The sequence below is a fragment of the Moschus berezovskii genome, chromosome 15, assembly GCF_049115385.1.
Source record: "Moschus berezovskii isolate FMDL1 chromosome 15, NW_MosBer_1.0, whole genome shotgun sequence".
Lineage (NCBI taxonomy): Eukaryota > Metazoa > Chordata > Mammalia > Artiodactyla > Moschidae > Moschus > Moschus berezovskii.
The window spans coordinates 45,981,610-46,008,494 of NC_142474.1; the positions used below are offsets into that span (position 1 = coordinate 45,981,610).

The following is a 26,885-nucleotide window of genomic DNA, read 5'->3' on the forward strand; positions in this document are numbered from 1 at the left end:
AGCCCTTGATCCCGTGCAGTCTGCAGCTGCCTCACCACTGGCCTGTCACCTTCAGCCTGCTCTCTAGGGCTGTTGGGGTCACCTTTCTAAAATGGAACCTGACTGTGTCACTTGTGCACCTGCTGGCTCTCAGAGCTTCCCTGGGACCCCAGGACAAAACCCAGGTGGCTCAGAACTGTCCACTAGACTCACCACAGCCTGGACTGTTCTGGGCTGCCTCAGACAAGCATCCGGATAGCAGCCTATGTGCCCATTCTCCAGCCTCTGCCTGCGCCCACATGTTCAGGCCGCCCCAACACGCACACCTGCTCTCTTCTCAGCTGGGCAGCTCCGTGCCCTTGCCCCCTTTGCCCTGTTTCCACCGGCCCCTCAAGGTCCTGTCCCTCAACCCCTTATTCCCTGGAGTCTCACCTGTGTCCCCCCACACCCCCACGCCAGTACACTGGCTGACATGTGGCCAGACAGTTCCCATGCTTCTCCCTGCACCAGTGAATGCTGGCAAGTGACGTGTTCACAGGGAATCAAGCTGAGTCAAGGGCCATCAGGCAGCAGGGACAACAAGCCCATGACCTTTAGGCAGGGAGTTGGACTCAAAGCTACAGGGAACCCCCTGGAACATGAGCAGGCAGCGCCAGGGGAGTGCAGTGAAGGATGACAGGTGAGAGGCTGCACAGGGTGCCGGCTATAACTCCCCCACACACAGCTCCCAACAGGAAAGTGTGGAAGTGGGAGCTCAACTCTGGGACACTCTAGTAGCATTAAGAACCACAGCGGTCAGTTGATGTGGGTGTATCTCAGCTCTTCTTTCCATCCTGAAGGGCAGCAGGATTTAAGGCGTCCACAAGTGAATGTCCGTAAAGCCAACTGCCCCAAGCCGTCCCATCCTCCATCCCTGACTGGTGCCCCCACATAAGAAGACCACTCAGCCCAAGGAGGCCACCCTACCTGTGTCCAGCCCACCTACGGCTCCCGCTCTGAGGACACGTCCCCCTCGGCCCCACTGCTGGCGCTTCGGTCTTCCTTGCGGGGAGCGCTTCTCTCCTTGCTTGACTCGGAAGGTCCTTTGGCTCTGGTTTTTTCTTTCCTCTGCTGCTGCTTTTCAAGCTTTGACAGCTGGTTATTAAAAAAAAGAAAGAAAGAATTATTTTACAAATGTAAATTCATGCCTGTGCATCCAAAACACCAATGACCTCACAGGCAGCAACCACGGACAACGATTTCTGTCTGATAATGTGGGGTATCGCATTGGCTCTGACACACCAGATCCCATACCTGGTGTCCATCCATCCGACACCAGATGCATCAGACGTCTGATCTCCGTCAGACCCTCCCCACAGCTCAGCCTGTCCCGGGGTGTGCGGGAAGGGTCCACTCATAGGCTGCTCTGACAGGCTGAGCAGAAAAGGCTTTTAGTCTATAGTTTAGCTATTTTTTTCTTTCATGGCTCTATAGCTTTTCCTCACGGGCAGACTGTCTTCCTGTTCACTGTTTTCTAAAGAGTGATAAGCTCTTTAGATAAGCTCACTCTCCTATTTGCTGAAGGTAAGAGAAGCTGTGACACAAAGCATGTAGACATCCCCTTGGCTCTCAGTTTGTCCTGAGACTCATCCGTGGCCTAGGCCCTGGAGTTTGCAGTGGGCTGCATGGCAGCTACCTGGAGATGCTGCCACAGGGCCCTTGCACATGTCCCCCAGGCCACCTGAGGCCACCCGAGGCCCGTTCTGCCCTTCTGGGTGCCTCCCCTGCTTGTTCGGAGACCACAACCAGATGGTGGGAAGACAGATCCGCTAAAACTCTTGAGCAACGCCCAGCACTCCAGAAAGGCGTGCTGAGAAACTCATCTGAGGAGATGGACCAAGCTGTGGCCAGAGGATTTTCTTGGACCAGAAGAGCCATCTGTGACAAAGCCTGACAGACGGCAACACCCAGGTTCATGGGCCTCCCAGGCCAAGTCTGCAAACATTTTCCTGTTCACGTGGAAAAGGGGGAACCTGAAGGGCTGGCTGCTCCCCACTGGTCTCTGCCCCAAGCTCAGAGACATGAAGAAAATTCACTGTAAGCAACCTGCCAGATCCTTGTTTTACTATTCTTAGACTCTGAGCTAAACCTTTAGACAGATCAACAATCAGCAACTTTCAATTTGGTCCAGAAAATCAAATTTATTACTGGTTGACTTAATATTCTCTGTCCCCCTACTCCCACTCCAGGTGCCTGAACAAAGGCAGTAAATAGCAGGGTTGGTTAAGCAGGGAATTCAGTTTTGTGAACAAAGCCTTTTCTTCCCCTTTGACCTGCTGACTCTCTTCCCAGAAAGCTCCCTGGGACAAACTCCCTCTTGTGCATGCAGGAAAGGCTCCCTGGCGTGGGCACTGTGGTGTTAACCTATCAGCAAGAATCTAGAAACAACCCAGATGTCCACCGATAGGAGGACAGACAACTAGAACATAGCACAGTCACACAGAGTGATCCTCTACAGCAGATGGACACGGATCAACGTGGATAAGTCTTGAAACCCAGTTTATAGTCAATACAAACCAATGTCAGTTTCAGAAGCCTTAACGGCAGGATTTCAGCAGATGTAAAAGGGGCTTAGAGAGTATAAACCAAAGTCAGTTCACTAGTTAACTTCGAGGAGAAAGAGTAGATAGAACATGGTATCACAGTAGAATGAATACATACAGGCTCCAACTGTAACCGTTGGCTTAACTTCTACAAAAACAAAACCAGCTCTAGAACAGGGCTGCTGACCACTGCCAGACATGAAATGCTTGCTACTGGCACTCAGACCAACAATGATAAGACTCGTGCCAGGACATAAATGAACACATGGCTTCCTTCATCAGCAAAGTCTGACTGTGAAGAAATACCACTGCTGAACTGTGTGCTTAGAAGCCACGCTGAGCTCCTCCAGCCCGAGCTCCATGACCTGCCGTGGCCTGGTAACAAACAGCTCAAGGACAGATGCTGTGAGCAGAATGGTTTTAGGCAGAGAAGACACAAGCAAGTTTTTTTTTTTTTAATTAAGATATAATTGGCAGGCAACATTATATTAGTTTTAGGTGTAATGGCGAAACAAGAAGGCTAGCATTTTACACATCTGAGTAAACGCTACACAGAGCTCCCTGCCCTCTGTCCCTCTGCACTATTATGTTTCCATAAATGATTACTTTCTTCTCTGTGCTTTTCTACCACAGATGCGGAAGGAACATCCTTCATCAAGATGCCAGTTGGGCTTCCCCAGAGGCTCAACGAGTAAAGACTCTGCCTGCCAATGAAGGAGACATAGGTTTGATCCCTTGGAGAAGGAAAAGGCAACCCATTCCAGTATTCTTGCCTGGAAAATTCCATGGACAGAGGGAGCCTGGTGGGCTACAGCCCAGAGGGTCAGAAGAAGTCAAACACAACTGACTGACTAGGTGTGTGCACACACGCATACACACACAAGATGCCAGCCTTCCTTCCTTGCTTCCCTTTTGGCGCTCTTTCCTCTATGAAATGTTCAGGACAGGAAATGGGGCCCATCTGTTTAGCTCTTTTTCTTGTAAAATGATCTTGGATGCACAACATGAATGTATATAACCACACTGAACTATACACTTTAAAATGGGCAGGATGTTAAATTTTATGTTGTGTATCTTACAACTAAAATAATTTTTACTGAGACATAAATGACATATAACATTATATCAGTTTCAGGTGTTCAACGTGATTCTGTATTTGTATATAGTGCAAAATGATCATCACAGTAAGTCTAGTTAGCATCCACCACCAAAAAAAATGTTTAACGACCTTAGAAAACATGATGTTGGCAATCCATAAGGGACCCCCTTCCTTATTTTTCATGTCCTTAGGTTATGGAATCCAAACATCTAGAAATCAGCATTCGGCAGTGAGCTGTGATAAGCTGCTGCCAGCAGTTTATACTCACATCAGTGTCTGTGTGCACGCTGACACACGTGTGTTCTACATATACATGTCCGCAGGCAGATGGATACTCACACATACTTGCATAACCGTGACTCCGTTCCAAGCCAGCCTCTGAGAAAGCATGATTTTTATTCCCCAAAGAGGACCTCTTGGGTTTGGTTCCCCTCTTTAAAGGTAAGTATAAAACAACGTGGCCATCTCCAGCGACACAAGCAGACCAAGGCTCTGAGACGCTGAGAGTCCATTATACACAAAGGCTTGTTTGTGATCCTGTCATCTGCCTCCCACTCTTTACCACTGTGGAGAAACCAGATCCTGGCCAGATGACAGGAAACACTTTCCAGTAGAAGCGGGCTTCCTAAGGGTCCTCAGGTCCCCACATCGCCCATCCAACTCTGCACTGACACAGGGGTGCCAGCGACGCCGAGCGAAACTGCAGGAGCATCCGTGTGACCTTCCACCCCTGCCCTGTGCCCGCCGCCCTGGACCAAGCTTGTGGATCACGTGTGACAATTACTGAAGCAACAGGCACAGCCTGACTTTGTGTAAAGGATGTCATGCTGACTCTTTCATTATTTATCTTAAAACAACCCCGACCACACATGGCTCCATGCCTCAGAGTAAACGTTCTCTGCGAGAACATTGTGAACTAACCTAATAAATTTAAGCCTTTTCTCGGAAAAACTTGGAATCCAATGCAGCCAGAATGTGGAATTTACATCTCAAGGCAAGAAAGCGGTGGACTCTTTTTTTGAGGAAACAAATAAGAAAGAAAAAGAAGAAGAAAGGGGTGCTGTATACAGACTCCTGTAGCACGCCGTGGCTTTCAAGTTAATCAGGACACAAACGTCAAGGAAAATATAAACCACGACAGGCCTGTGGGGACACAACCTACAATGCCGCGATGGAGGACTTTTGCTTTTTGTTTCTTTGTTTTTTCATTTTTAAAGATTTTTTATTTTATTTTTGGCTGCGCTGGATCTTCGTTTCTGTTGTGGGCTTTCTCTGGCTGAGGGGAGGGGGCAGTCTTGGCTGTGTACAGTGGCTTCTCCTGCTGCAGAGCACAGGCTCCAGGCACACACGCGTCAGCAGTTGCAGCTCCTGGGCTCAGTAGTTGCGGTGCATTGGCTTAGTTGCCCCATGGCATGTGGGATCTTTTCAGACCAGGGATGAAAGCTGTGTCCCTTGCATTGGCAGGTGGATTCTTAACCACTGGACCATCAGGGAAGCCCTGTTTGCTTGTTTTTTTTTTTAATCATCTGAGAAGGTCCATATTGCAAAGCAGTTTGCAAACTATATAGGCTCTAGTGTCTCAAAGTGAAATCCAAACCTTCCAAAGGCAGTTCCAGGCCAAGACACCCCCAGGGGCCAGGTAACCGTCCCGAGGTTAGCCCATTCCTCTCACGCCGCATCTCTGAAGGTGGCGGGGTGGCGGTTGGTAGCAAAGAATAGAGGACTGGACTTTCTAGACCCAAACCTCCCTGACTCACGCTTAAATCCACGGAGAGAAGAAAGAGCTTTCTTTTTAATCAAGATGATCATGCTCTAAGTGCCTGACATACAAATAAGCTGGTTGAATACAAAGGTCACAATGCTCCATCACAAGGCCTGCAAATGAGATCATGACCTGAGGCACCAGGCAAGAGAATGAGTGAAGTGACCACATATGAGACATCAGGGCAGGGTGGAGACTGCGGCCACAGCACAGAGGACAAGCTCCCTAAGCTCTACCGGGGCAGTCACATTCTGTTTTCAAGCATGCATCTGGGCAAAGGTAAAGTCACTGGGGTAGATACAGCCCCCTAGTAGGCTCCTGGCTTTGGACCTCTGCCCAACTGATCCCAATTGCTCTGAACAGCCCACTAACAGGTGTGTCCTTATCAGCATCCCCCGGAGAAACCACACTGGTGGCCTGAGCTACAGTCACCATCCAATCCCTCCTCTTCCCTCTACTCAGAAGTGGCCCTGAGCCCGCTGTCACATGGGCCTGAGCCACAGTCACGAGGACCTAAGGGAGCTCCAGGGGACTTCAGAGGACCATTTTGCTCCCAAATAAACATAAGTGCATGAGACTTCTCAGAATGGAGGCAGTTCTCAGAATGAGGAGGGGGCATCTGGGGGACACAGAAGCCCTGAGGAGGGGCAAGGGCAGGGCCAAGCCAGAGGAATCAGCCGTCCTCTTGGAGGGGGGCAGGGATCACTAAGTTCCTCACTGTTTCAGCTACATGTGGGCACATCTGGAGCACGATCAGCTGACAGCAAAGCATCTCATCACACACCTGTCAAAGTGAAGGAGAATGGACCATCAGGAGGTGAGGCTTTCTCAGGGGTCATCGACAGGATCCAAGAGGCAGACACGGGACCACACCCCAGGCCTCTAGACATCAAACTCCACATTCTCTCCAGGGAGTCACGTGGCCTTCTTGCTTAATCTGTAAGCTTCAGTTCAGAAATTTATGAGCAATGGCTACAAGTCATGCCCTGTCCAAGGTGTCAGGAACACAGGGGAGAATCAGACATAACCCTGGCTTTCTGGGCTGAATGTCCACCACACAAATAACTGGTGATCCCCACTCCAGCCTGGTCCTATTCTCAGCCCTGGGTGTGCATGAAAGGAACTATCACCACCCCATTTTGAAGTAGAGAAGCTTACAACACTGGCAACCCCAGCATCCTGCCCGAAGCTCATGGTAGGCCAAGTGGCTGCCCTCCTTTGCACTCAGCCTCGCAGATGGAGACACACAGGGACCTTGGGGCCATTTCCTTTTGACAGATGAAAACAAAACCAGCCCTGACCCAGATCCTGCTCCTAAGTGGTTTAGCAAAAAGCCACTGCAGGACCTCAGTGTGACTGAATGTTTCTACCTGTGGCTGAAGAATCGGAAGGACCAACCTAAGGTGAGTGAACTAGATACTCGGCTAAGAGGAAGCCTCCAGAGCAATGAGGACCTGGAGGAGCGCTTCGAGGTCACTGGTACTTACCACGGGAGAGGCCTACAGGCCCATCAGCGGCAGCAGGAGAGGTGGGCCAGGGTGAGGGAGGCAAGTGTGGCTCCAGCCTGTCCACTGATAAAAGGGGCGGCCACGAGCAAGGGGCAGCCCCAGAGGCAGTCAGCACCAGGGAATATGGGGTGGCCAGTGTGTGGTGGGCTGGTGGGGTACAGGCCCTCAATTTTGGGGAAGGTTGAAAGGAAGCAGAGCTGAGGGTGGGGCGGGAGTCTCTGGTGGAGGGAGGGGAAGGTGTGCCCACTCTGGGCAGCACTGCCTCTGTATTCATCTTCACTACAGGACACTCACAGGGGAGGGTGCAGGCGGTGCAGGCCCCCCTGGCATGAGGCAACTGAACCAGAAGGTCAAGGGCTGCGGAGGACGAGGCTGAGGAGAGAGAGGCCAAGGGAAGTCAGGGCTGAGCCAGGGGAAGCAGAGAGAGGGAGGGCAAGGTATGGTCAGGACTCAGGACATCTCCCAGCTGGGATCAGAGGTGGGACAAGGAGCTGCTGGGGTAACCATCACCCAAGACAGAGGTGGAGACCTCTGCTAGCTGGCTGGGGAGCAGGGACATATGGGAGCCCTGAGTCACCAGAGATGGAGATGGCCATGGTGGTGGGCAGTCCACCACTCGCTGCTGGAACACCTTTAAAGCCGGATCCCTTCTGCCTGTGGAACCATCCAGTGGACGGTGACATAAAACACAAAATGAAGGAGCCCCTCCAGGCTGCCGCAGACACCAGCCGCTCCCAGACTCGCACCGTGGTCCACGCAGTCAGAATTCCAGCCGCCTTGAGATTCTGTTCTTTCCGGAGAAGCTCAGCAGAGGGTGTAGCTCTGCGGCTGGGGATACCCGTCCCGGCTGGGAGGGTGTGAAGGGGGAGACACAGAGAGGTGTGTTTGCTATTGCCACCACCCGCCTGCCCCTCTCGGGAACGTCCAACCACCCAGCTGGCAGGCGGGAGCAGCCGTCCTGGAGGGACCAAGAAAAGTGATTTCTTTACATTTCTGAATATAACAGGTACCCAGGAACCCCTGATGGAAGGGTCCCTCCTGGAGCAAGTCGGTGCCTCAGACTTGCTCCCAACACGATTTCACAAAAAGGTGTGAATAATTACAACTTCTAAGCGTTTCTGTATGTTCTCACAAATCTCACAAAAACCATTTCAGAACTTTTCTTCACTTTTAGACGACAGCCGACTAAAAGGAGCACCTCCTTCCTCAAAGGGCCCACGAATGTAACCTGAAATGTTAATTTCCTCCCTTAAAAGTCTGTCTTCACACCAGGGAAACAAATGGCCCCTTAGATGGTGACAACCAATTTGTCACCTTGAGCATTCTGAGAAGTCAAGAGCAGGTCATCTTATTCCCAGATTGATTTTGAGGGGTGGAGTCAGTTGAGAGACCAAGCTCAAGGCCACGGCCAGACTGGGGAAAGCACCAGGCCTCCAGACTCCCAGCCGAACTTCCTGTCGACCTGGCTCCTTAGGAGCCAAAGCTCACCTGGACAGGGGCTTCTGAGGTCAACCCTAGCACTGGGGCAAACCAACCCTGTGCCATCCTTACAAGGGTGGTTCCAGGTACAGTCTTGTCCTTGAGATATTTTAATGCTGATTATTTCCTGTCAGACTGTTCTGTCCTGCACATGAGCAAAATCTAATCAGAGAGTGAAGGAAATAACAAAAGAAAAGCTCAAGCCCCATGAAGTCAGTTACTAGGATTTTTATCGACCGTGGTGTTGATGGAAAAGCTCTGTTCCAACTCACCCCTTGCAAAGATTCCAAGAAAGTCTTATGATGCAAGTCATCGAGATCAAATGTCTCCTCTGCAATTATGTTTTAAAACACCACGAGGTAACAACGGCTCCACAGACGCTGGTCCACACCTGCTGACGTCAGGAGGCACAAGCGGGCAACTCGAGGAAGCTGCTGAGCAGGGGACATGGCTGGCATGTCCCCTCAGAAGTAAGGACAGGAGCTAAGAGACAAAATGCCCCACACCCAGCAGCCCATGAATCCTTCTCAACAGCTCTAGAACCTTCCCTCCACAAGCTCGCTGTCCTTCCTGGGTCCACCAACTCCTGCCGCCAGGAAAGATGCCCTGATCATGCCAACTCACTGAAACCAGTCTGCTGACCACTCTCTCACCCTGCAGATCCACCAAATGCACTGACACCAGACGACTGTTTTGCTGGCTAATTAACACACCCAAGACAGTAAGGAAGACGCGCTGTGGAGCAGAGCAATGCTCCACCGACGGCGAGCCTCCTGGGGTCAGGTGCAGTCACACACACACACAGGAGGCAGACATCCAGCCCCACCATGGAGGTGCAGGAAAGCCACGGGTCCCTGCACAGTGACCAGAGAAGCCTGCAGCCCCTCCACCATGGGCAGGGATCCATTGAGAAATGACACAGGCTGGTGCTGGAAACCTGGGAGAGGGCGCCCACTTCAGCGCGAAGCCCCTGAGACAGCCCACGGAAACCTCAGGGGCAGGGCACTGCTGAGGTCCTGAAAAAAAAAAGAAGAGTAGGCCAAACCCCAGTAGCCTAGAGAAACTCAAGGAAGACAGAAGTGTGAGTCTACAGTGGGATTTTAAACAATCTGCAGAAACCGACTTCCGCGGACTAGTTCTAACTGACCGAGCCATCTTTAAAAATTGGAATTTGCGTTGGGCAATTTGCTTTATCGAACTGTAACTTGATATAATTTCCTATTATGTGATAATTCTGAAAGCCTCTTTTTTTTAATGTGTCCTTGTGTAATGGAAAATCTGACAACATTCAAAGAGGATGTTGCCATACACGCCAAGGCGTCTGCCATTATGTCAGCTGTCGTGTTGTGTTATTTTTAAATCAACTGGCTGCTTAGTAAAAACATAACAAAGTAAAGTACGCACATGGTACCTAATTTTCATACATTATTAACTCTGCTTGAGGTTTTCGTGGGAATTTAAAAAAGCGCGGGGGGGAGAAGTCAGGCAAGGAGGCATCCGTTCCCATCTGAAATCATGCAAGCTAATTTTATTTTCTAATTTCCCCCTTGTTTACAAAAACCCTCCTTAGGCATGCAGAATGGTGGGTGAGGGTGGGGTGTTTGCTGTCTCTGCCTTAGTCCTACTCAGCTGCCTGTCCCCCAATCCACCCAGCCTTCCCTGCGGGCAATGTGACACACTGGGTGGTTTGCTTTGGGACATAGTGGGATGGAGGCCAGCCCAGGCATGGGCTTCTCTATCGTCACAGCGGAGGCTGTTGGGGTCACTGCAGGGTTAGGACAGCCGACCGCCAGCCCATGACTTCTGACCTCCTGCCGGAGCATCTGCACCTTCATCCTGAAGACGCCGCAGGCCTGGCTGGAGCACAGGTGGCAGCTGGTCCCAAGGAGAGCACCTCTGGAGGTGACCTTGGTCCCCCAGGGGGTGCCCAGGGGTCACACGCTGGCTCCCCCTTCCCACCTGGTTTCCACCCTCCCTGAGCGCCCTGGGAAGACTATCCACATTAACTACCTGAACCGAAGCCTCTCACTTCGGGGGCACCAAGACCAGAGCGCTTCAGATGCTCGGGGATGAGCCAGGTTCTCATGCGCACACTCCCGGTGTCACTGGCCAGTGTTATCCCGCATTCTCCGCCAGTCGGCACCTGAGATACTGGAGGGCCACGGTGGAGACAAGGGTCCCCCCATTCAAGGGGCTGAGGGATGCAGTTTACAGTCCTGTGACATCTCATCATACAGGTGAATGCTCTGAAGACTGGTTGCCCACATACATGGCAAACGATGAGTTTCAGCGTCTGAGAGTTTTGTTATATTGACCACCCCTTCCCTACCCCACTGGGAAAAAGGACCCAACAGCCCTCCTCATGCCTGTACCCTGGGCCCTTCCTTCACTGGAAAATCTCCAGAGTGACGGGAGACAGCTAACCTCTCTGGGCCACTGCTGTTCGGAGGCAGAAATAACAGGGGCCTAGTTTAATCAACATCCATCTCGAACTGAAGTTGATACTGAGCTCACTGTCAGCACGTGTCTGGTTAATCATCAGGGAGCAAAGTTTAAGGAGACACTAAAACCATTTCAGCTTTGGTATTCCAGTGCATAATTGGTAACAGAAAACTCTTCATGAGCATTTGAAACTAACAGTGCTCTTTAAATGATTCAAAATGTTTCTTCAATTTGCAAGAGTCTTAAAAAAGGGGAGGGGGGAACCTTTCCTCTGCCCCACTTGGTCTCACATGTTGCACAAATGCCAACAGAGCAGATCTGGAACAACATAATAATCCAGAAAAAAGGAAGACATGGGCCCCAGAAACACAGGGCACACTACCCAGAGAGGTCAAAGCCAGGGTGCTCAGCCGCCAGGGGTTTACCTGCCCACATTGGGGGTGGGGGGGTGTGGCGAGGGCTCCAGAGGGGCTCCCAGAAAGGGCCTAGAGAGAGATAATGCTTAGAAACAGAGGTCTGGGAGCAGGAGGAGAAAACAGTGTTTTCAGCAGGAACTCAAGAAGAAAAGATAAGTACACACTCCCAGAAAAGCAAAAGACTGAAAAGAGAAAAAAAACATAGGTTATAACTTGGGCCCTGGGGTGACCACAGTCACGGGGTCACAGCAACATAAAACCATTTACTGATTCAATTAAAATGATATCACAACACTAGAAAGATGGGGGATGTGAACAGCGCAGATTCCTCCTCTACAGTAATGTGAGATAAATAATGCCAGAACTTAATACATCAAGAAGTGGTAAAAGTTTGTTATTTAGGGATAAAGAGGGAAAGGACCCAAAGAAACAGCTTAAAGTATGTTAGAGGTACTTGCTTGTGGGGAAGAGAATAAGGACGAGAGAAAACAGGTCAAAAAAGGGTATTTTTATTACAAACCTTTATGTGTTAAATATTTTCAATTATGCACATAATTATTTGAATAGGCAATTTAAAATTTAAGAAAGAAAACTCATACACTGGATATAGTTAACCACAGATCCAATATTATGGAAAGAAATTAATGACTCAGGAAAATCAATTCATGTAATCCTAATACACAGAGGAAAAGATGATAAGCAAAGACAGCAGAAACTTGGAAGTCACGTGTAAGAAGGGAGAAAAGGCGAGATCAGAGCAGATACTGAGAAAGCAATAAGTAAAGACACTACAGAAGGACATCCCACGGGCTCAAGTGTATCCTGGAAGGACCAGCTGTCAGGGAAATTTAGAGAAATCCACACAGAGAGCATCATCTTCTCTTCCACATGACTAAATGCCAGCAGAGAGGCAGCAGTAAAGCACTGGTGACCTGGGTATCCCATGAATGAAAGGATGACCGCATGATGACAGACAGACAGGTGGGTAAGGGAGGAAGGAGGCCAACCAGCCACTGGGATGACACCTATAGAACCTGAAGGCAACAGATGACGACCCAAACATTCCCAGTCAACCAGGGTGTCCCCAAACTTGCAAGTCTTCAGAATGTATCATGGCCATTCCCAACCTTAAAAAAACAAATGCATAAATAACTTACTCATAGAATTCCATCCTCTTGAGAGACGAATAAAGGAAACTGTATTAAGTAATGTAGCCAATAAAATTGAGTTATGCAAGTCCCAAAACTAATCAGTGAAGAAGAAAATAGAAATGTAAACAAGAAATGAATCAATCAGGATCTGAAATTCATGTTCATAGGCAATTTTTTACATAGGAAGAAATGCCAATGCCTAATAAGCTTATGAGAAAGAGCTCAACTTTACCAGCAATTAAACTGACGCAAACAGAACAATCAGATGCAATTTAGAATCCACCAAGTTGACAAGGATTAAACAATGATAATACTCAGCCTTCATGAAGGTTTAAGAAAAGGAACATTACATGATGCTGATGGAGAGTTAGTTTGGACCTTAGGGGTGCAATCTGGCAACCCACAATAAGTGTCTGCACATTTTGACCCAATAATTTCACCTCTTAAAATTTACCTTGTGGAAAATAAGTGGCTTAGTGCACAAAGATACATACAAAAGGGTGTTCAGTGAATCGGTTTTTTACAGCAATAAAAACTGTGGAGCAATCTAAATGTCCACAAAAAAAGAGGCTTTCAATCCATTACAAGACTTTCTGTACAGACTGACTGACTCTGAGGCATTGCTATGGAATATTTATGGCTGCGCAAGTCAAAACCTATTTAATAGAATTCCCATCTCTTCACCAATTAAAAGAGCTTCCCAGGTGATGCTAGTGGTAAAGAACCCGCCTGCCAATGCAGGAGACGCAAGAAACGTGGGTTCAACCCCTGGATTGGGAAAATCCCCTGAAGGAGGGCATGGCAACCAGCTCTGCCCAGTATTCTTGCCTGGAGAACTCCATGGACAGAAGAGCCTGGCGGGCTTCAGTCCACGGGGTCGCCAAGAGTCAGACACAACTGAGTGACTAGCACTAACTAGCAATAACCCTTTGTTGTGTGGTGTGCTCTGTGGGTCTCAGGGTGTTGAGCCACATCCCGGGCCACTACTCACTAGAAGCCAGCAACACTTTCTCCCTCCCCCACCACCTGTTAAAACCAAAATGGTCTCCAGACACTGCAAGATGCCCTTGGTGTGAGAAATGGTTGAGAAATAAAAATAACTTTTTTAAAAACAAATACAAACAAACAACAAAAATACCGTTCTTAGAATTGCTGTGAAATCTCGGTTTATGTTACAGGAGACACTCTCTCCAATTTGCCCTTTGGTTAAGTACCCTTTCCCACTTCTTGCTCAGATCTTTTCAAAACTTGGGTCGATGAGGGATCCTGCACTGTTTTCCTGAGGTTCCTGCTCACATATGTGCATAGGCTGTGTGCCCCACTGGCCTCCGATCCAGGGAACAGAAGCACTGGAGACCAAACAGACCTACCTGTAAACTAACTACCCACCAACCAACCACCTAATTGACTTGGGTCAGCATCCCTAGGTACAGACGACAGCCAAGAGCATCCAGACACTTGGGGGAGCACCCACAGCTCAAGAGAGAAGGATCAGAACAGCTGACTCTGAGCAGAGATAATTCTGTGAACAGAAATGAACGTTTAAAAATCCAATCAATATTTTCAGAGGGCATTAAAAAGACAATACTACTCAACCCTCTACCCCTCTCCGTGATTCAAAACCACAAGGAGATACCACTTCACACCTGTCAGAATGGCTGTCATCAAAAAGAACAGAGATAACAAGTGCTGGCAAGGATGTGGAAAAACGAAAAACTTCTTACACTGTTGGTGGGAATGTAAATTGGTGCAGTCACTATGGAAAACAGTATGAAGAGTCCTCGAAAAACTAAAAATAGAATTACCATATGATCTAGAAATTCTACTCCTGGGTATTTATCTGAAGAAAACAAAAAAGCTTATTCAGCTCAGTTCAGTTCAGTCACTCAGTCGTGTCCGACTCTTTGAGACCCCATGAATCACAGCACGCCAGGCCTCCCTGTCCATCACCAACTCCCGGAGTTCACTCAAACTCATGTCCATCAAGTCGGTGATGCCACCCAGCCATCTCATTCTCTGCCGTCCCCTTCTCCTCCCGCCCCCAATCCTTCCCAGCATCAGAGTCTTTTCCAGTGAGTCAACTCGTCACTGGAAAAACCATAGCCTTGACTAGATGGATCTTTGTTGGCAAAGTAATGTCTCTGCTTTTTAATATACTATCTAGGTTGGTCATGATCTAGAAATTCTACTCCTGGGTATTTATCTGAAGAAAACAAAAAAGCTTATTAGGAAAAATATATGCACCCCTATATCCATTGCAGCATTATTTACAATAGCCAAGATTCAAAAATAACCTAGGTATCCACTCATAGATGAATGGATAAAGAAAATGTGATATATATACACATATACAACATTTTCATTGTGTGTATATATGTGTGCATGTATACATATATTATATGTATATATAATTAAATATTATTCAGCCCTAAAAAAGGATGAAATCTTGCAACAACATGGATGAGCCTATAAGGAATTAGGCTAAGTGAAATAAATCAGACAGAGAAAGGCATAATCTGTTTGATTTCAACTGTATGTGGAACCTTAAAAAACCATAAATGAATAAAAATTACAAAACAGAGTTATGAATAGAGAGAACAAACAGGTGGTTGCCAGAGGGTTGGGGGAGGAAAGAAATCGGTCAGGAGGATTAAAAGGCACAGTCCCCAGCTACAAAATACATGAGTTATGAGGGAGAATATAGTCAAGAATCATGTAATACCCTGCGTGGTGACCAATGGTAACTAAATATGATAACTTTGAAACATATAGAAATATCTAATCATTCTGTTGTGTAACAGGAACTAACATTGTGCATGTGTGCTCAGTCACTTCAGTTGTGTCCCATTCTTTGTGATCCATGGAATTCTCCAGGGAAGAACACTGGAGTGGGTTGCAATGCCCTCCTCCAGGGGATATTCCTGTCTCAGGGATCAAACCCATGTCTCTTGTGTCTCCAGCACTGCAGGCAGATTCTTTACCACTGAGCCACCTGGGAAGCCCCAACTAACATTGCACTATAGGTGAAATTATACTGCAAAAGCAAACTCAAAGAAAAAGGGATCAGATCTGTGGTCACCACAGGGGAAAAGGATTTGGGGGGACTGCATGAAGGCAGCCAAATGGCACACACCTCTAGTTATAGGATGAATAAGCAACAGGACATAATGTACAACATGAATACAATTAACACTGCTGTATGTTGTATATGAAAGCTGTTCAGAGAGTTAAATCTAAGAGTTCTCGTCACCAGGAAAAAAATTTTTTCTATTGATTTAATTTTGCATCTATATGAGATGACAGATGCTTCCTAAACTTAACGTGGTCATCATTTCATGATGTATGTAAGTCAGATCATTATGGTATACACCTTAAACTTATACAATATTGTATGTTAACTGCATCTCAACAAAACTGAAAAAAAGAAAAGAAGACACAATACCCCTAAAAACAAAGTTAGAAAACAAAACAAAAACACTAGCTGGGATCAAAAAGCAGCAATCAGAACAACAACAAACAGAGTTCGTGGATACTTAAAACATGACTATCAGAACTTAAAATTCAGTATAAGGGCCGGAAGATAAAGTTCAGTCATTGTCCCAGGGAGAAAAATGACAGAAAAGACACAGAAAACAATGGAAAAGTTTAAGACAGAGCAACAACCTATAATAACTATAAAGTGACCTCCAGGGTTTCCAGAAAGAGAGAACAGAAAAATAAACAGGGGTGAAAGTCAACAACAACAATAACAACAGGAGGAAGAAACTTCCCAGAGCTAAAAGCAAGCTAGAGAATTGAGATTTATGAAATCCTGGATTACTAATAAACAAGATGAAAACTGGACACATCTTAATGGAATTTCAGGACACCAAAGAGAAAGGTCCCCACAGGATCCCCGGAATAAAAAAGAAAGCTACCACCCAGCCGAGGGATGAAAATGGGACCAATCTGCAAGCGTCCCCAGAGGCAGGAGAAAACCCTAGGGAATCCTGAAGGAATTTGAACCTACACGTCTGTGTTCATCCAAACCAACCGTCAACTGTAAGGACAAGATGTACAGTTCAGATTTCTAAGAACGTTTACTTTCCAAACGTTCTTCTTAGGGAAAAAAAAAAAGATGACTTGAAGATGGACATCAGAGCAAATAAAAAAGAAACCCAAGAGGCATGAAGGGTGGGGTTGGGGTGGATCCAGGAAGGGGCCTCTAGATCACAGTGGGCAGCTGAGGCCAAGCCTGCTCCAGGCTGGGGCCACGTCCTCGAGCTCGGGGACAAAAACTAGTAGCGGGAACAGGAACCAGCAGTGACAGGGAGGAAAACCTTAGGGACACGGCAAAGACATGTGCTGATGGGGACATCAGTTTGCCAGTTCTTTAAAGCATTTTACTGACAATTTCCTCTCCTGACTTATTCCAGACCCCATCTGTCCTCCAGCAGAAATAGTGACAGCTTTGCCTCTGATCCCCATCTTCAGAACAGTGCAATTCCCTTCAGCACTCCCCAATGCAGAGACATCTAAGACCTTCCTGCTGCCAGTCACTGGTGGCTGGGGGGCCCGGAGGACTCAGCGTGGCCCGCGGTAGCCGCCGGCTCTACGACCTCAGTATCGACACTAGTTTGGCTCCTCCAGTAGGCCTCGGGTCTTCATCCAAATCTGCTAAATGAGCCAACTTCCCTAATTCACTCAGGATTCAACATCTGCCTCATCTGGAAAGCGGGGAAAGGGGAATTTATAACAGGAGATAGGTAATGGCATCCATGTGAGGGGCTGAATTGCCAAGAAAATTAAAATTAAGGAAGGGGAGCTTGTTATGGGGGTGAGGGGGGGACGTTCTACACAGATGGGGAGACTCAGAGGCCCCAGAATGGAGACTAGGCCTTTCTTCTGTGAAAAGATGGTCAGCCCTTCCCTCTGTCTTGGCTCAAAAGACCAATGAAAGGGTCTCTTCTCTGAGCACTTCTGCTTCACCTCTGTGCTGTTTTTGAAGAACATACAAGTACTTATTCTAAAAACCGTTTGGCACAGAAGTTGAAGAAGAGGTTCTCGAAACATTTATTATGCAACAGATTAAAATGATTATAGAGAAATGCCTCCTATAGCAATGATAAGGTTACATAACGGGGCTTTAAAATGGACCTCAGGCGTCATACTGCATTCAGTTCAGTTCAGTCGTTCAGTCGTGTCTGACTCTCCACGACCCCATGAATCACAGCATGCCAGGCCTCCCTGTCCATCACCAACTCCCGGAGTTCACTCAAACTCATGTCCATCGAGTCAGTGATGCCATCCAGCCATCTCATTCTCTGTTGTCCCCGTCTCCTCCCACCCCTAATCCCTCCTAGCATCAGACTCTTTTCCAGTGAGTCAACTCGTCGCATGAGGTGGCCAAAGTATTGGAGTTTCAGCTTCAACATCAGTCCTTCCAATGAACACCCAGGATTGATCTCCTTTAGAATGGACTGATTGGATCTCCTTGCAGTCCAAGGGACTCTCAAGAGTCTTCTCCAGCACCACAGTTCAAAAGCACCAATTCTTCGGCGATCAGCTTTCTTCACAGTCCAACTCTCACATCCATACATGACCACGGGAAAAACCATAGCCTTGACTAGACGGACCTTGAGTGGTACGCAAAACAAATGACTCTAAAAGGTCCTTTAAATTGACCATGGAGTAGGTTTTGTTCCTTCTTGGAATCATCCACGCACTCGATGCATTTCATCTGATAGACTCACAAATCAGCAATCTGCAGGACTTACAGATGATTACTTAGGAGCTGAGACCAAAACAAGTGCAAAGAACATCACCCACTCGGCAGATGTTACCAAAGAAAACCAGACTGCTGCATCTCGGGCGCTGAGGTTGAGCAAGTGCTAACTCCTAAGTGACCTGTGTGCTGGCCTGTGTCCCAAGGGGTGCCATCCTGGTGGCTCCCCAGGACCCTCCACGCTAGAAGGCCTTCCTGAGAGCACTCAGCTCACACGGGCAGCCCCCGGCTCTTTTGTTCCAACCTTCCACTGACCACACGTGACAAAGGAGAAGCCTAAAGTCTTAAGAGCAAAAACTCTATCACTGTAAAAGCCTAATAAGCTCAAAGAACATCGCCAGGATCTAGCAAAGACAGGATGAATTATCAAGGACTAACCTACTAAGGGAAGCCATTCGCACTGTTTTTAAATGCTGTGCACTCCCGATCAGGGGATTTCTCACTGATTCATTAGGCCAAGCTTGTGGGTGACATGGTCCCCTCTGGCCACAGGCAGACACTGAGTGCTGTCTTGTGCGTGAGGCATCAGGCAGGGGACAGCCCCCTGCACACCCCTGGGACAGTAACTCTCTGGGGCTCACAGTCCCTGATGAGAAAACCTGGTACCCTGTGCGTCACTGAGTTAACAAATGAAACAGCCAATAGGTTCTTTACTGATGTACTGACCTCTGTCAGCAACATTCCATAACACACTACGGGAGGGCTTTCCCTGCTGGCTCAGTGGTAAAGAACCTGCCTACCAGTGCAGGCCACGAGGGTTCGATCCCTGATCCAGGAATATCCCACAGACTGTGCAGCTACTAAGTCCGTGGGCCACAACTACCGAACTTGTGCTCTAGAGCCCGGGAGCCCCAGACACCAAGCCCATGCGCAGCAACTACTGAAGCCCACGTGCCCTAGAGCCTTTGCTTCCCAGTAAGAGAAGCCACTGCGAATGGGAAGGCTATGCATTGCAACTAGAGAGTAGTCCCCTGTTTCTGAAACTAGAGAAGAGTCAGCACAGCAACAAAGACCCAGCACAGTCAAAAACAAATAAATTTTTAAAAAAATTATAGGAAAGCAGAAGCAGCTTTTTCACTACCACAGCATGAGGAACTTTGTTCATGGCACCTGTCACCAGGTACTCTCTTCCTAGGATGTCACGCTGAACTGTGTAATTATTGTTAAAAACAAATACATGAGCAAATCCTAGAAAAGCCGAACAGAACAGTAAAATTCCATGTGTGCTCTGATGAAGTTTTACTGACTTGCTTATACATATGAGCCATAAATGTGTTCATACTCATTTCTTACAATTTCTCTTATATAAAAAAGCATTATTAGAAAAAAGATGTTCACTTTGGATTACTTACAACTGTGAAAAAATGTAAGATAATCTAGATGTCCAACCATAAAGGAGAGTTAGTAACTTAGAGTAGTGTGATTTAACAACTAGTATATAAACACAAAATTGATAAACATAAAAACGAACCGTCCTCAATGAAGATATTTAAGAAGAGTTTTAATCAGAAGTATGTGGTGGTTACGCCAAAATAAAGGTTATGTAGATATCTGGAAAAGACTATAAATAAGAAATTAAAATCGTTCCATTAAGAGGAGTAAAATAGTTTTCTGTATTCAATGTTTCAATGTAATGTTTAATCATTTTTTAAAGATTTGCTCTATTTTGGTTAAAAGATTTTCCTCTAGTTTCTCAGGTATTTTTTTTTTAATGAAAAGCAAGCAAAAAGCACAGCTACCTGGGAGCACAGTCAGTAACTCTTTTCTAGACTGCTGGAACAGGCTGTTCACGCTTACAAATGTCCTCAGTGACCTGCATTTCAATCAACCACACGGGACCCTCCCATCAAGGGCTGGCCCCTGGGGTCAGCATGACCAGAATGGTGGGGAAGACCAGAGGAGATCTGCGACAAACACGTAGAGACCACAGGTGTCATCTGGCCATCCTGTCTGACCTGGCAAGAGGCTGTCGTCCCCTTCCCCCAAGACGGGGCTGTTCCAGCAGGTGACCCAACTCGCTCAAACACTCGTAGTCCTGAGCTGGGGAAAAGGCACTGCGGGGGCCGGACCTGACACCCACCACAGTTCACCTGGAGAATTCTAAGAAAGGCTCATGAGTGGAGGTGTGCTATTTACACAGAGGCCAACAGAGCCTGGGTATACACCACATTCATAAAAGCACAGGCAGAACAGGTCTGCTGAGCACTCCCTGTATACCAGGGGCACGCTGGGAGCATCCTCTGGGCTCTGCGGCATCCCTCGTGGGTGCTGGGTTGGAGGGAGGCCACTGCTCCTGTTCCCGGAAGAGGCCTCCCTCCTGCTGCCTCCAGCTGAAGTTGCTTTTCAAGCATCCAAACCATCTCTATAATGGAAGAGACGAGAGTAATAGAGTCTCCATCTAACGCTGAGTGCTGAGCTGTACAAGCACCTCTTGTCTCTGCACCCTCACTGCTGCTCCGCGGGTTGGGGACTAAAAGCCTCTCTGCTCAAATGGAAGAAAATGCGGCTCAGAGAGCTCAAAAGACTGATGACAGGATGTGCGGGGCTGAGCGGCTCTGCACTGACCGCGCTCCCCTTCTGTAAAACACGCTGCTTAATTATCTCCCTTCCTGCTGACCTGAGGGACGGACCTGTGGCCCCCAGTAGCAGTGGGCAGAGAAGGCCTGACATGTGTCACATGGGGATTCCTGTCTCAGCTTCTCGTGCCACGTCCCCACCGTGACGGCAGTTCCATGAGTGCCAGGCCTTCCCTGCTCCCTGCAGTGTCCCTGCGGTCAGAACAGCCTGACAAGGGGATACTCCGCAATACCTGCCGGCTGGACAAATCAAGCTCATCACCAAACTGTCCTGCCCGGCCGTGTCCACTAGGACTTGCTCTGTGACAGAGATGTCCTGGTCTGCACTGACAACGGCAGCCAGGAGACACACGTGGCCACTGAGTATCTGAAATGTGGCCGGTAGGGCTAGCTAAAGAAAAAATATGTTTTTGCACTATCATCTTCATTTATTTTTTTTACTTGAAAGAACATTGGTTTATAACTTTGTATGTTTCATGTATACAAAATTTTAGTTATATTTCTACTTCTCCACACCTTACAGCATACTCACCATCACCAGGAAAACAGTTAAGCAGGTATCTCAAAAAATTAAGAATAGAACTAACGTATCACCCAGCCATCATCCCACTTCTGATTATTTGCCCAACGAATCTGTATGTGCTTAGTCGCTCAGTTGTGTATGACTCCTTGTGACCCCATGGAATGCAGCCCGCCAGGCTCCTAAATCCATGGGGATTCTCCAGGCAAGAATACTGGAGTGGGTTGCTATGCCCTCCGCCGGGGATCTTCCCAACCCAGGGATCAAACCCAGGTCTCCCGCACTGCAGGCGGATTCTTTACATTCTGAGCCACCAGGGAAGTCCTTGACCAAAGAATACGAAAAACTAACTCAAAAAGAGACCTGCGACCCCACACCTCACTGTTCATCATGGCATCATTAACAACTGCCAAGATATGGAAACAATCCAAGTGCCTGTCATCAGATGAATGGATAAGGAAGATGTGGTGTGTATATATTAATAATACAGTGAAATACTTCTCAGTCATAAAGAAGGAACATGTTTTTATTTTATTTAATCTTCATGAATGTAAAGTTCCATGGCTAGGTATGGCTGGCGCCTGCCTGCTGGTCAGCTAGTCTACCCCATCCTGTAATAACACAGCCCTGTGCCTTCCTGACCATGCCCCACACCTCTGCTCCCAGACCACCCTGTACCTGCCTGCTCCCCATGTGGACACTATGCTGACTAAGCATGCGGTGGCTGTGAAGATGGTACCTTCAGGCGCTTAGTTCAGGAGCAAGAGGAGAAGCTAAATGATTCAAATAAGCACAACTAGTGATGAAGACACAGTTTGGGGACAAAAGCTGATAGAAAACATTCTTCACTGATCACTTTCTCTTCATTGATGTAAGTGAGTCTTGGGAACAAATAGTCCCTCCCTTCCTACCCCTTCAACCACCCCAAGGAAGAGGCACAGAAAGTCAAAAACAAACGCAAAAAAAAAACAGCAAAGAATAATTCTGTTACCAAATTTACCAATTATCAACAATTGGAGTCATGGTTACTCAGGTACCAATTAAAAGCAGAAAAGCTGACTCTACATCCCTGTCACATTTCCAGAAAACGTTCAAATGTAAAAGCAGCAAATGTCAAATTAAGCGAGTTCCAAATATAAGGTATTTTAAGGAGGAATGCTGATTAATTCATGTGCGGCTCCATACTGTTTGGCAGGAAGACCAGGCAGGTTTTATTAAAGGAAGCGGAACTCCTGGCCTGGTGTATCAGCTGCTACGACCCCAGTTTCGAGTCACAGTTCTCTTCCGGCCTGATGGCCCTGCTTCCAGGATGTCCTTTAGGCCCCTGGCATCAAGGACAACCAGATCAATGGCTGTCAGAGCACCAGCCCTTCTCCCTAAGTGATCCTATCTACCAGTATTCTTGCCTGGAGAATCCCATGGACAGAGGAGCCTGGTGGGCTACAGTCCATGGGGTCGCAAAGGGTCGGACAGGACTGAGTGACTAACACTTTCACAAGTCGGGCTAGTCCTCGCCCTGGCGAAACCAGTCAGCTCTGTGATATAGGCAGAGGAGGAGACCCCTTCTTCCTCCACGAGCCCTCGACGCCCCAAGTTTCCCAGACACATGGCACTCCCACTAGAAACGGCCAGAGGAAGCAAAGATGCAGAGAGTGGCTGATACAAATATCAATACACCACAGGCCAGAGACTTGCCCCTCAGAGGGCAGAAACCACTTTGCTACCTCCAATCTGCAAATACCAACCCTCTGTCGTGGCATCATGTCCCTTCGTAATCACACATGGAAGAGGGGATCTCCGTTCAGCCCTGGCGCTGGCCAACATGCACCCCAAGTGAGGAATAAACCCAGGAAAGAGGCACAGCTGGGATACGGTGCATACATCTTTGGTATACAGTAGGCATCCAGGAAGAGTACGCTCTTTCATACGCTTGGCACTGCACCTTACGCTGCCAGCGAGGTGCTCACATTTGTCACGGCACTTCATCTGGCTTCTACCTCTAGTCGTGGTGCCAACACTGAAAGGTGAGGGGCAGCCTGAGAGCTGGCTAGCATGAGGGTCTCCAGGCAGCGGGGCTGAGGGTTCAGGCAACAGGCGGCCTCGCCCACCCTGCACTATCCAAGACGGTGACCACCAGCCACATGGGGCTGTTTTTTTTTCCCCTTAATTCATTTTCTTTTAAATTGAAGGATAACTGCTTTACAGAATTTTGTTGGTTTCTGTCAAACATCAACATGAATCAGCCATAGGTACACGTGTCCCCTTCCTCTTGAACCTCCCTCCCATCTCACCCTTCTAAGTTGTTATAGAGCCCCTGTTTTGAGATCCCTTTAAATCTAAACTTAGTGAAATTAAACGTCAAGTTCCACACTCACGCTGACCACATCTGAGGCGCTCACAGCCACAGTGGCTGTCGGATACAATGTGGATGCCACACGCTTCCAACATCACAGAAGATTCTACTGGACGGTGTGGGTCCAGATGCTTGAAAACAATAATAAAATGGACAAGACACCCGGGCTTTTACTGTCAAAGTGCATGGTAGTTCTAAACAATATAGGGATAAAAGATGCCTCCCTGTCCCCCCCTACCCCCTGTTGTCCAAATGAATCTCCCTGGTGATACAGGGTAACTCAACCACAAACTGACGACCATCTCAGCTGCATCACTGCTCACATTGCTAAAAAAGGGAGGGGGGATGATGTGAGTTCTACTCCCTTTCTCTGTCTGTAACAGAACCACCTTAAAGAAAGCCTACAGCTAATTCTACAAAAAAATCTAGGAAGAAAACTGCAAAAGAATCTATAATTACCAAATGGCATAGAGCCCCTGAAAATGGCATGTATACAAGGGGGCAGGGATAACCCAGGGCACTTTTCTTGTATCAAATGCACCTGTTCACAGGGCAGAGAAAAGGCAAGGACCTCAGGGCTCTCGTTCCACAGCACGATCAGGTCCCAAAGATGGTTCTAAAATAGAACTTCTTCCTCCAGATCAGACTGGAAGCCACAGAGAACTGCTCAGCTCTCTATGATGATCTGTGCATTAAACATTGATGGGCTATGGACCTTTTCCTAGAAGGATATTAAAAATGCACACACTGCTTCTAATTTCAAATCCCGAGACGGGTCTGTAAAGCTTTCAGACAGTTCTGTGTTTCTGATCTCTCATGCAGTCCTCCCCTCCCAGCCACTGCTGCTCTGTCTCCCTGCCCCACAGGAGGAGGTGAACACTCTCCAAGATTGCGTGCTCACTCTCTCAGCAGATCAACCACACTTCTTTTCCATGACGGCCCTAGAGCTTACAGCATGCACTTTGTAACTAACTTAAGTCCCTCTTCAAACAACACCGCAGTGTCAACACCTGGGGTGCAGGTTCCGTGAAGGGCATCCCAATTCCTCCCTCCCATCCCTGGTGACTCGGCTGCCCTTCAGCTCCCCCTTCCCCAAGCCAGCCTCACCCAGGGCAGCATGACTGTGATAGACTGAAACACACAGTTAACTTTCAGATGAAAAATTTTTTAAAAATTAAAACTGTATCCCGTCTTGATATATTCCTTCTCTCATACTCTTCTTTATGGAGATCCAAGTTTCTGACCTGCATCATTTTCCTTCTGCCCTGAGGAACTTATTTCAACGTTCCCTGCTGGAGATGAAGCCTCTTTTTGTTGGTCTGAGAAAGTCTCTATTTCTCCTGCGCCTTTGCCGGGTAACTTCATTGAACACAGTATTCTCGACCGGTGGGGGTCTTCTTCACCTGAAATGCCATCCTCTACTCTCTTCCTGTGTGTGGCTTCTGACAAGAAGCCCTGCTGACTCCTGTCCCTATTCCTCTCTAGGGAGTGATGCTTCATTGCTAAATTGAAAAACTTCCCAGTAAAACACCTTCCTCTTAAAACAGATACCCTCTATGGAACTCATAAAATTCTCAGTGGGGTAAACCTGAACAACACATGCAATATGAGCCAATTAATGAGGCTCAGGTAGATGGCACGGGTCACAAAAGCATCTGTGAAGGGTCTTGCCTGACTGCTGCATTGCAATGCTTAAAATAATTCCACGGCTTGCAAGAAAACCGGGTTGTAAATGAATCTGATTGCTGATAAGATGACCCAAACTGACAGACAGCTCAGCATGTCCAGCTGGTATCTGACCCAGGGATAACCAACTCCCATCCCCCTCAGGAGGTTTCTCTGTCAGGTGTGCGGGTCAGTACTCAGAACCACTTAACCGCTAAACATTTGCCAGACAAACCCAAAAAAAAAAACAACAACACTGAGATAAAGAGTTTAAAGCTTACTGCTTGCTGCTGGCCATTTGTCAGCTTCACAGAAAGAATGGTTAAAAACTATTATAAACCCAATAAAACAGAAGCTTATCTATGGTGGTTTTAGGGATAATGAACCAACTGGGAAACTTTCATAGTACAGAAAATTGTCCTTGCAGTCAACTCATTGATTCAGGGACCAAATATTTTAAGACGACGCTGCTGGGAATTCTCTGGAGGGCCAATGGTTTCATTGCCAGGGCCCAGAACTGATCCCTGGTCAAGGAACTAAGAGTCCACAAGCCACACAGCACAAGCCAAAAAAAAAAAATGATGCCTCCTAAATTTATCCATCATCCACTCTGAACTGGATTCACTCTGCACTTGACCCCTCAAAGGATGGGCTTCCACCTGCTGCAGGTGGCCTAGTGAAAGATCCTTGTCTCTGGTGCAGAAAGTAGCTGCCAGTGGCTCTGCTGTCTCCTCAAGCCCTGAGGCCTTGGTCACATGGTCTGTCAGAAATTGACAGTGCAGGGGGGGTGGCAGGCGTTCTAAGCAGGACTCCCGCTCAGAGGCAGGGTGCCAGGGGCTTCATTAACCACACCCTGGCAACGGGGGCAAGTCAGTGATTTGTTCATCCGCATCATGGCTCTCACTAGTGACACGAGTGGCCTTCATGAAATGTGGAGTGGCCACTGTACTAGAAACATAAACAGAATGTAAAAGTCCACCTGCTGCACAGCTTCCATGCCTGGGAACCTGCCCCAGGTTCCTGCGCCGATGGGCAAGGCTGTGTACTCTGGTAGGACACAGACTCTACAGGTAACAGTTCCTCATGTCTGCTTGTTACCAGGTCTCTCTATAATCAATCCCGTGGAGCCTCTAGTCTGATGGCTATTCCCATCTAACCTTGCAGAGGGGTTACAGGGTGGAATAACTAACGCTCACTCACCTCAAACATCCTAGAGCTGATTATCACCCGCCAGAAAGAATCTGAGTATTGTCACGGTCAGGTTGATTAGGTCAATTCCCGGCAGTGGTTTATTCACCTTCCCTCCTATCCATCAGATGGTCGGTGTCACATATAAATCAGAGAGTAATCATTTAAAATTTCATATTTAATATCTGTTCTTTTTTAAAAAATAAAAGGGGGGGCTTCGAGTTTCAGACTCCCTAGAAAATTACAGACTGGAGAGGCCAATTACAATCATTGCCTCAGCTGGGATGTACGTCACGTGGCTCCAGAGCATCACTGGAGAGCGGAGAACAGGCGGGGTGACTCACTGTCACGCGCTGTGTAATGGAGCCTGTTCCACACGGGGGACAAAGCAGCACCTGCCC

General features: G+C 47.8%; 1 protein-coding gene across 3 annotated transcripts in view; it reads right to left on the bottom strand.

The window, feature by feature from the left end:
• Positions 1-26,885, bottom strand: part of DTD1 (D-aminoacyl-tRNA deacylase 1) — an 86,768-nt gene that overhangs the window by 18,511 nt on the left and 41,372 nt on the right. For all 3 annotated transcript variants that reach the window (XM_088844032.1, XM_088844031.1, XM_055430498.2), the window contains one exon: positions 946-1,113. In XM_088844032.1, coding sequence (XP_088700158.1) covers positions 961-1,113 — 153 coding nt within the window. In that variant the 3' untranslated portion in view covers positions 946-960. The remainder of the gene's footprint in view (positions 1-945; positions 1,114-26,885) is intronic.